The 11,507-nt window shown below is 38.2% G+C and overlaps 1 protein-coding gene across 1 annotated transcript; it reads left to right on the top strand.

Annotated features, from left to right (window-relative positions):
* The first annotated feature begins 2,296 nt into the window (after positions 1 to 2,296).
* LOC109487753 (small ubiquitin-related modifier 3-like) lies at positions 2,297 to 10,543 on the top strand. The gene is made up of 5 exons (XM_019791820.1): positions 2,297 to 2,446; positions 4,811 to 4,858; positions 5,513 to 5,590; positions 6,241 to 6,312; positions 9,213 to 10,543. Exons 1-5 carry the CDS (start codon positions 2,423 to 2,425, stop codon positions 9,273 to 9,275), a joined length of 285 nt encoding a protein of 94 aa, XP_019647379.1. The 5' UTR covers positions 2,297 to 2,422; the 3' UTR covers positions 9,276 to 10,543.
* The last annotated feature ends 964 nt before the right edge of the window (positions 10,544 to 11,507 follow it).

Raw genomic sequence — 11,507 nt, forward strand, 5'->3', positions numbered from 1 at the left:
AGCCCTATGTTACGACAGCCCTATGTTACGACAGCCCTATGTTACGACAGCCCTATGTTACGACAGCCTTATGTTTTGACGCCCCTTTTTTCAACGCGATTATGGCTATGTTCAGACGCCAAATGATAAATTGTAAATTTATTGAGTGTAATGATCTCGAAGGAAATTTTCACGTAATATATTGTCACTGAAAGAAAAAAACATCAATACTTTTCTTGTAGGATGGTTAGTTTTATGGGAATATTTCAACTTTACGCTCTAACTTAATTGACCTTTTAAATTAGGTATGCGACATTAACACCCAGCCCGAGTCTAAAACATAAACAAAAATAAACAAACAACGCGGATCTAGTCGGGTAGGTAGGGTTCTCCATTGCTCGGTAATCGTTATAGATAAGCAAATAGTTTCGTATTTGCCGAAACACCCGTGGATTGTAGTATTTTCAGGCCTGGTAAAGTTGGTCGGCCAGCGAAGCGTTCTTGGTATTAGTCCGCGGCAAGGGTGATGCGGTTTTGTCGCCTGATGACCCAAATAGCTTCGTTCTATATATAATTTCAATGGATTTGCGTCACCGGAGATTGCGGAAAACTTATCACAACAACCTATACTTTTCGTTTTTTATAAGTCGTTACCCAGAGAAACTTCGTTCGATCAGGACGCCGTCCCTGCCTGTCCGACACCGTCCCAGCCCGGCCTTATGCTCGCCAGATTTGACAAAAAAGCTCGAGATTTTTAGGCTAAATCTTGAGCTCTTTCAATTGTCAACGAGGCATTAAAGAAAAGTTTTTTTTTTTCTATTAGAGTTTAGAGTTTCTATTCCCTGTTCCTGCGTTACATAAAATAAGGCTGTCGTAACATAGGGCTGTCGTAACATAGGGCTGTCGTAACATAGGGCTGTCGTAACATAGGGCTGTCGTAACATAGGGCTGTCGTAACATAGGGCTGTCGTAACATAGGGCTGTCGTAACATAGGGCTGTCGTAGCATAGGTACTACTTCAATGCAGGTATATATAGGTGCAACTAAATATCATAGAAAATCCACCACCAGACGTAATTGATAATTTCTAAATACTGCCTTAAAACTTTCGAGACAAATTATATGCACACGTAGAGTCCATTCCGCGTCACCGTGTGGGTTTTTTCTCCATGTTTCTAATACGTTTGAATTATTTAGAACTTAGAAGAAAAGAATACCCCAGTAACAAAAGTTCTAAATTTTTCAAAAATTTGAAAATGAAAATTTGAATATATTTGAATTCATTTATATATTTCTGAAACATTTTGAATGTGACTGTACAAAGGTCTCTTTATTTAGAATAAATTTGAACTACCCATGTGTTTCTTTCACAATTCGAAATATTTAGAACTATTTCAAACAAATAACCAAATGGTAGATGTGGGTAATTGCCCCCATAAAAGTAGGTGCTAATCCGACTCTTCTGTATTCTTCTGTATATTTTTAGATTTCACTGCTGGTGGCTCTTTTGTTGTAAGGCATCAATGCCTGACACCCAGACAGTCTACCCTGTACTTCACAGGGATGTGTGAATTACTTCCTTCCCATCCCACTGACCTATTTACAAAATGTTAGAAATAATTCGAAATAATGGTAAAAAATGGTAGAGTGCTGTTAGAAATATTGAGAAACTATTGGAAATGTCATAATCCACATCAGGAATATTTCAAACGTTTTAGAAAACCGGGGAATTATTTAGAATATTGACAAGATGTTCAAAATATTTCCAAATTATGAAATTTCTTAGACAAACAATTACAAAGAATTCAAAACATTTCTAAATAATGACAATAACAACCCACACGGTGACGCGGAATTGACTCTAATCGTTTTTTTTGTTACATATTGAAAGATGCATATGGTTATGGAAAAGAATTTTCAAAGGGTTTATTTCAATTATTTTATCATTTTTGGAAGGCCATATCTTTATTGCATCCATTCATACAGGCACCAATACAAATACGAGAATAATATTTTAATTCTAGATCGATATCGTTTTCTTTATTTTTTTGGTCTGATGTTTTTGATACTTGGAATTTGTCACGAAAACAAAACAGGTAGTCAACACACGCTTTTGTGTTACACGAATACATTTATAGAGTTTCTACATAGATTGTCATATCTGGACCCAAGCACGACCAAATGCCAAACCCGTTTTTTATCGGTGCAGTGTTACTAAAAGTTGCTAGGTGACGCTATTTATCCCCCCTCTATATATTTGGTATAGTCGAGAAAAATCACATGATAACGTTGGGCCATTCACAAGCCCGCTAACTTTGCCCGCGAGATATTGACCAATCAGCGGCGCGGATCCGAATTCAAGGCGGAAGTGGTTCTAGTTTGCGCCAGAACTTCGAGCGAATTCGACGTGCTATCGTCTTTTTACCCACGAAAGTCTGCCAAAATGAGCGAAGGAGAGGAAAAGAAGGTAAAGGAAATGTATTTGGGTTATCTCTGTCTTATCTTTTGAACGAATTTGGGTAATTTTGCCTCTAATTGGGAAGAAATATTGAGGAAATTATATGTGGGGGAAGAGCACGTTTTGCCTTTGTTTTTGCCGCCATTTTGACAGATGGCGAATATGCCGGCATTTTTTCTGGCCACTATAACGTGGTCTTCCCTACGCAATTTTCGGAAAAGAGGAGTTCTTGCAGGTCTCATAAGTGTCTTGATACTGTGTACGATTCAGGCAACAGTCTTGCATCGGCATTTCTTAGGCACCTTGACCTGAATAACCAAGGCTTGCGAGACGAGGCGAAATTTTCTTTGGGGTACAAAAATAAGTAAAATAATTTTACTTATTTTTGTACCCCAAAGAAAATTTATACTTGGTGCCAAAGAACTGACCATGTGGGCCCTTCCAACAGTCTGGATTCCAGGATATCCTGTTTACTAATAACATGAAAATGTAGTCATTTCACCCAAGGGAATTCTTTTTGGACTACCGTGTGTATGTGTGTGTGTGTGTCACTGTGTGTGTCTCTGTCTGTTTTTGCATAAATTATTCTGCAGTTTCTGTTTGTTGTGCCAGATGGCTCATACCATCTGAAGGGGTGAAGTCTGCCACCTCTATTCTCATAAAGGAAATCACCCTTCCACGGATCACAGAAACTGCTTGCACCACGGAAAATGTATCAAAACAAATGTCCTTTCCGAGTTTCCGTCTACATTCAAGTCACATACAGACAGGCTAAATTATATGTTCAGTGTGTCGAAAAGTACACATACGCATAACTGCAAAGTACAGAATTTGTTAACTTAGAGCTGTTTGAATGTTGGCCTGGGCTCGAAATTCATTTTTGGGAATAGGTGCACTGGTGCACCCAATCTAAAAAATTAGGTGCACAAAAAATTTTTTGGGTGCACCAAATAAAACGAAACTTACTGCTCCTCTTCTCAGCACTGAAATGGGAGCTAACTTGTTACCTCCATGAAATGTGTCATGGAGGTTATATTTTCAGTTGCGTTTATCTGTCCGTCCGTCCGTCCGTCCGTCTGTCTGTTGATCAACAAGATAACTCAAGAACGCCTGGATGGATTGGTTTCATACTTGGTGTGTTGGTAGGGTGTGACGAAAACTGGAAATGATGAGATTTTTGTCCCCCTAGTGGCTTCCCTTGGTACTGCAGCGCAACTTCCGGTTTTGATATCTTGCGATCTGGACATGCTAGGGTCATGAAATTTTGGTGGAAGGTAGCTCTCGTGCTTGGGAAGAAGTCATATGAGTTTGGGCCCCCTAGCGGCTTGTTCTGGAACTGCAGGGCACTTTCTGGCGAAATGTTTAAAAGCCAGTAAGTCCAGACAGGAACAACATATTTTCATTATTTTTGGTGTGTAGGTAGCTGAGAGAGAGATGTACATAATTAAATGCAAATTATGCAAATGAGGACTTTATTTGCATAATTAATGAGGAAATTCTATAATTACAGTGTTTTACATTATACTACTTACATACATGTAATGTATGTAACCTATGGCAGGCGGAACTTCAACAGATACTAATTATGCAAATGATGACCTAATTTGCATAATTAATGCGAAAATTCTATGATTTCGTAATGGTGAATGATGAGAATGTCATACTTGGGACATCTGTAAGTTAATCAAGAGATGTACATAATTAAATGCAAATTATGCAAATGAGGACTTTATTTGCATAATTAATGAGGAAATTCTATAATTACAGTGCTTTACATTATACTACTTACATACATGTAATGTATGTAACCTATGGCAGGCGGAACTTCAACAGATACTAATTATGCAAATGATGACCTAATTTGCATAATTAATGCGAAAATTCTATGATTTCGTAATGGTGAATGATGAGAATGTCATACTTGGGACATCTGTAAGTTAATCAAAAGTTAACATACATCACGATGCATATATCATGTTAATGCAGAGGTCATTTGCACAATTAAAGAAGAAATTTACATTTACATATCAAGATCATATTTCATGGAGGTATGAGGTCTCGGAATTCTAGTTAGATTCTATAATTATTTTTTTACACTTAGATGCCAAGAATATTCTGCATAATATCATACATTTGAAATGTACAAAAATACCTACAAAAATGCACCAGTGCACCCACAGAAAAAAAATTGGGTGCACAGCTCCAATTTTGGGTGCACTAAGGTGCACATGCACCCAGTATTTCGAGCCCTGTTGGCAGAAACAACACACTAGTACACTTCCCCCATGATGCAAGCAGTTTTTGTCATCTGTGGAAACCTGAGCAACAAGTCAAACTGGTATTTAAGATTGTGACTGTCCTGTTTTCTTCTAGGAGGTGAAGCCTGAGACAGACCACATCAACCTGAAGGTCCATGGACAGGTGAGACTTCCTTTAAGATGCACTGTAACTCTTGAAGTGATTACCCAACAGTCATTAGCTTCGCACAAGCAAACACACCCCCACACACAGACTAATGGAGGTGAACAAAAATCTACCTGCAGTGCTGCAAACCACCTTAAAACTGAAAATCACCTTATATTTCTGTATCTGTATTGGTATAGCCGGTATAACTGCCCTTTGGCGCAACACACCAGCTTCACAGGCACGTGGCACGTGACGGCGCAATCTGTGATAGCAATATTTTGCGGTCTGAGAAAAACAGACATATTTGTAAATTTTGTAGAACGTTATGTTTGCGGTTGTGGCAGGTGCAGAAGAATGAAAGTCAGCAAATTATTTGTTAGCGATAATGATAAATTCGCACTACAGAAGTGACCGCAAAAACCTGGAATATGAAAGTACCGCGTACATAAAGTGATTTACAGTATACCCAGTATCTGGAAAGATGCCAGTAGACATCAGAACTACTTACAGTTATGCAACTCCGAATTAACTGTGTGTATGCACATACATGTGATATTTGGAGCCCAGCTTAAAATTTTACATGTACAACTCCAAGCAAGAAACACCTACTTAACTGTTAAGTAAATAACCAAACTGTTTCTAATTTGACTGGTGAATTTTATGTTTCAGGATGGCGCAGTCGTACAGTTTAAGATAAAGAGGCACACACCACTGAGGAAACTCATCACTGCTTACTGTGAGAGAGCGGTAAGAGACATGATTGACTATCTTGTCTAACTGTAGGAAAAGTGCACTCATCTTAAATCTTAAGATGATCTCATAGTTCTACAGAGATACCTAAAGCCTTCCTTCACTTCTGTGTTTTACATTCCCCCCTTAACTGACAAACTCTTTTGAAAAATAAACTTGTTTTCCTGGTTTTGCTGTGTAGCTTATAATTACTTGTGCATGTGCACTTTAGAGCGCCCAAAATTGGAGCTGTGCACCCGTTTTTTTTCTGTGCACTGGTGCACCCAAATATTTTTGTAGGTATTTTTGTACATATCAACTGTATAATCAGGGCTCGAAATACTGGGTGCATGTGCACCCAAAATTGGAGCTGTGCACCCAATTTTTTTCTTTGGCCGCACCAGTGCACCCATATGTTTTTGTAGGTATTTTTGTATATATAATAATATACAGGATATCCTTGGCATCTAAGTGTCAGAAAAACAATAAAATCTTTCTTGTAGTAATTGTGTAAGATTTTGAAGTTAGCTCCCATTTCAGATGTTTTGTTTTACATGATTTTTGGTTGGGTGCACCAGTGCACCTATTCCGAAAAATAAATTTTGAGCCCTGCTTTTTCAGTATAAACTAGCTTCCACAACCCCGTCATGTCTGTGTTGTGTTCCCAGGGAGTGCGACCTGAAGGCGTGCGGTTCAGATTCGACGGGAATCCCATCAACGAGAACGACACGCCCAATGTGGTAAGCCACCATCCATTTGAAACTTTGAAACTTTATTTGAATAACCATTCTGGCATTCATTCTTACATACATACTAGTCTTCCTGGCATTCATTCTTACATACATACATACATTGTATACATACATTGGTATGCATACAATACATATATACCTACATAGTTGACAGAGTCACAAAACAACATCTACATCTATAACATAGTCACAATATATAATTATTTAAAAAACAGACAAACAATCCTGTCGAACAAGTGCTGGTGTGCTACTGATAGATTAGAAGTATTTGTGCAAGCCGTTTATCACTGAGTTCTGGTTGTAGTGTCTCTGCCGTAGCCTTCAGGGCTCAAAATATATATTTTTTTACTGCATGGAAACTTAACCTGTACCAGACAAATTTTACCACTTAGAATGTATGGAGTATGGATCATACTACAAACTGCCATTATTACCTTCGCCAAGAAGGTTATGTTTTCAGTAGCGTTTGTCTGTGTGTGTGTTTGTGTGTGTGTGTGTGGTTTAGCAAGATAACTCAAGAAGCAGTAGATGGATTGGAATGAAACTTGGTAGGTGGGTAGGTCTTCATGAGACCTAGAAATGATTAGATTTTGGGCCCCCTGGCGGCTTTCCTAGGTACTGCAGCAGAACTTCCGGTTTTGATATCTCGTGATTTGGACATGCAAGGGTCACGAATTTTGGATGGCAGATAGCTCTTGGGATAGAGAAGAAGTGACATGAGTTTGGGTCCCCTAGCGCCTTGATCTGGAACTGCAGGAGCATTTGTTGAAAAAAATTCGAAGGACGATAACTCAAGAACCGGTTGACGTATTGTCGTGATTTTTGGTATGTAGGTAGTTGAAGTGGTGCTTGACATAATCAGATGGCAATTATGCAAATCAGGACTTAATTTGCATAATTAATGAGGAAATTCTATAAATCTGCTTTGTTCAATAATAGAACTATGAAACACTTGTGACATCTACTTGAGAACGAGAAAAACATCTGAGGATATAGATTATGTAAATGAGGACCTAATTTGCATAATTAATGGCAAATTCTTATAATTCCATAGTTGTAACTGCTGCACCCCGAATTTCATACTTGCCACATTTGGAAGTTAAGTGAAGGTGAACATCAATAAACATAATTTATACAAATCATGACCTCATTTGCATAATTTATGAGGAAGTGCTATAATAGCCTTTTTGTTATGATAAGGCCGTCATTGGATGGAGAATATGATCAACTGATATAATCCATGCGAATGAGGCTCTTATTTACAAAATCAATGATTAAAATTGTATAATTCGTCACCCGCAAGGGTTAACATCATTTGGCGAAGGTATGAGATCGTGGAACTCTTGTTTATTTTTTGTTTCATAGGTGGTAACAGTCAATGGTAGGGCTGCATACCTAAACATAACATCAGGTACAGGAACCGGTGTGGAGATTTAGGTACAGATCTGTACCTGTACCTGTACCTGAAAAATTTGAGAAATTAGCATGTTCTTCTAAACTTCCTCAATAATAGTAAGAACTAAATTGTAGCTATTGATGTACTTGGCTCAAAATATACAGGTTAGTGTGACTGGTCCATGTACTGTATGTATGTAGGTTTTTACCCTCCATGTAAATGGGGGGTATTGTTTTTACTCCGTTTCATGTTTGGTCTGATATCTGAAGATCGGTGAGAAGGAACTGTATGATATTTGGCAGATTGATGGATGGGGCCTTGGAGATTGTGTAGGTTGACTTTGAGCACCTGGTGATTGACCTTGGTACTGCAGTTTAATTTTTTTATTCTATTGTTGGCACGTTATGGTCCGTGTGTGCGATGCTAAGGTAGCATGTAGTTGTGGTTACAATGGTTTAGTGATGTAAATTTGGGCCCCCTAGCTGTTTGCTTTGAACCGGAATTGCTATCTCAATGTCAGATTGTTTGCGTTGAATGATCTCAGAACCCGGTGGATGGTTGGCGATCATTTTTGGTATGTGGGTAGACGCTGATTGTCTTTGCGTTTTAGCGTGCATTAGCAGGTTGTCGTAGATTTGCATTGCTTATTTAAAAGGATTTTCACATTTTCACCCCTATTTCATAATAGGATGGTCTGTTTGACCCCAAATTGGTACAGAGTGTTTTTGTTTATACCTCCAGCTGGCAGGTCAGGCCAATCTATTTTTACCTCTAGACGTCTGCAGGAAATATATCTTATCTTTAATCGGTCATTCAGCAGGGAACTGAGTCATCTGTGGTGCTTGAGAGGTCATTGACCTCAAACAAACCATGGTAACAAGACACTAAACGCCTGCACATGACAGCTTGGGCAACCCCTTCCAATATGAAGTGCCACAACAAAATTCTTAAAGGATAGACATCTATAGACCAGGGATCTCCCCAGAAATTTAGGACAGAATGGAGGAGGGTGCGAAATATCGGTAAATTTGACCAAAGAACCCTGGAAAAGGGTGTAAAAACACTAGTTTTGAAAATTAACAGAGTGGAGCTGAGATAAGGACTGGGTGGAGGAGCTCCACTGCTCCATTGTTTAGGGAGGTCCCTGTAGACATCTATCATTCTGCTGATAAAAACAAAGTTTGACTCATAATATCTCTATTAAAATACACCAAAAGATTACAAAATAACAAGCTATTTCATGGAGGGACGATGTCTACGACTTCTCCTTGTTATTTCCTGCATTGACTTTTAGTTTTACAGAATAATAAAAATGGTTTCTGATTGATTTTTGTATGATCCATACTTCCAAAATTCTGGATAGTGCAGGTGAAATTTGTCTAGTGTATGTGATTTTTTGTTTCCTGTATCAGTGCAAGTATTTTTGAGTCCTGTTTGACAAACCTGATGAAACTGTTTATGGATGTAAAACATTGTGTATTTCCCACTGTAGCTGGAGATGGATGACGGAGATACCATTGACGTGTTCCAACAACAAACAGGGGGCAGAAGCTGAACACTTACTTGTACTTCAACATCCCAGTCTTCTCCGCCCGCCCCCAACACCCCTCTGTGAAAGTGGTACCACCTGTAGTATGTTCTTGAGCCACTTTTACATAGTAGAGTCAAATAAGTCACATAACCCTAGTATGGATTGCTGCAGTTTCAAAACTTGCTGTTTCAACCTCTCAAAGCTGTCGTGTATCTGATCGTCTAGTCTGACCCACAAAGAAGGGGCAAATGCATTTAAACATTTAAATGTCAAAAAGGAAAGGTTCTTCTCAATTTGTAAACTTAGATACTGATAGTTTCTCTCATTCCGTGGATTTGACAGTTTCACTGTGACTTAAGGTAGTATGTAGAAAGAAACTTATCTGTCAAAGGACTATGTTAGGGAGATGGGAAGTTACTAGTACTCTTTGAAGAGACAAAATGACCCCCTTTTAGTACAGATATAAGTGAAAACCGTAAGTAAAGTGACAAGGGAGCATTTATGAAGATCTGCTTTTATCATTCCAATATTTTGTTGTTTTAAGTCAGAATAAAAGAACTTCCGAAATTGTTTTCTTTACCCATACTTCTACTGTATGGGCTAAGTTGTTTGTTGACATGTACTTTATAGGAATATACAGAAACAATAGTAATAATGCTCATGTAACTGTTATGCATTAGACTCTGAATGTGTTGCACTCTGAACAACATGGGGTATAACTCGCTTAGAATACAAGGTTCTAACATTTGTCGTGGAAGATAGTCTTTGCAAGGTTTCCATCCATTCTTGGATTCACATTGATTTCACTGATATTTGAAATGTAGTGGAGAGTTCTGATTGGCTCTGAGTCACATGGTTCGTACAAGGTCATGGAAAAGGGGGTACAAAAGATTAAATCATTGAAAGTGATCATTTATTGGTCAAGGTGGGCCATTATTTTTTGGCAATGCCTCAAGGGCAGAGCCTTTTGTCAGAAGTAGACATAATTTTTTTCATTGTGCAACACATTCATTGGCAATATATACATTGTAGTGAGTGTCTTCAGTAATATACATCCTCAGTAACTACATGTAACAGAAATATTATTTGTATTAACTCTTAACAGGTTCAGTAATAGTTCAGTAATTCATAAGTAACCAGATACGAGTTACTTGTGTACACCACTAATAGTTATTTTGGTTAACTTTGTAAAGAACAGTTTTTACATCCTCTAGATACAGTTTGTTTCCAGGCTTGATTCAAGATGATAGTCAAAGGTAATTGTTAATAAAATTTCACATTATTAATGTGGATAAAAAGTCTCCTGTGTGTTTCAGATGTGTCTAAAATAAAGTGTCACATTTAAGTGAATTATAGCTGAAATCCAAGTCATCTGAATTAATTAGAAATTGAGGAAATGTGGGTTTTCAAGTAAGGCCACAGCAAGTAAATTTTATGGATGACATCCCCCGCAGACTCCAAATCTAATGCGAGCGGGTGGAAAAAAAACAAGAAGATGGGCCGAAAAAAACAAGGTTCCTACATTTTAAAATTTTGACTCAATCATTGCACAAATGGTTTTGATTCAGTGGGAACATCACATATACACAGCCAGCATCACATGTCACTGCAACAAAGTAAGAAACAAAACATTAAATCAGAGCCTTTCCTTTTCTCCACCTTCCGGCATGGCAGCAGACATCTTTGCCCATTTTCGGCATGTTGACCACTGTCAGAAGGCAACAAATTTTTTTTCTTTCAAAATCTGCCGAAAAGTAATGCGCACGCTGATGTCATCCATAAAATTACTTGCTGTGGCCTAAATATCTTAACTTTAAACAATGCAAATAGAAATTATACCAGAACATAGGAAAAGCATGGTAATCTCCCCCTGTGTGTCATATAAAGTTTGAAGCTTTACTTCAACTCCGCTTATTGTAAGAGGCTGAAATCTGTGAAAGAGACACTGAGATCTGCGAAAGAGACGAAGCTCATATCAAGATAACAGAAAAGTGGGTTGGGATAACTTTATTGAGCAGCCAGTGTAACTAATAACTAACATAATAGTCTCTTATTATGGACATTACAATTAGGTAATACCGGTAATGAGTATTTAGGTACCATCCCTTAGTTCCCTACTTTTGTTACATGTACCTGTTGATTCAGGCAATAAAGTTAATTGTGTCCCCACACCTTGCACATCTTGTAGCCTGGTGTGACCCCTATTTTAGCTTCAGAAACTGAAAATGAAAATGACCAGAGCAGAACTCTGGAGGT

Source organism: Branchiostoma belcheri, unplaced genomic scaffold, assembly GCF_001625305.1.
Source record: "Branchiostoma belcheri isolate BF01 breed outbred unplaced genomic scaffold, Haploidv18h27 scaffold9, whole genome shotgun sequence".
Classification (NCBI taxonomy): Eukaryota; Metazoa; Chordata; class Leptocardii; order Amphioxiformes; family Branchiostomatidae; genus Branchiostoma; species Branchiostoma belcheri.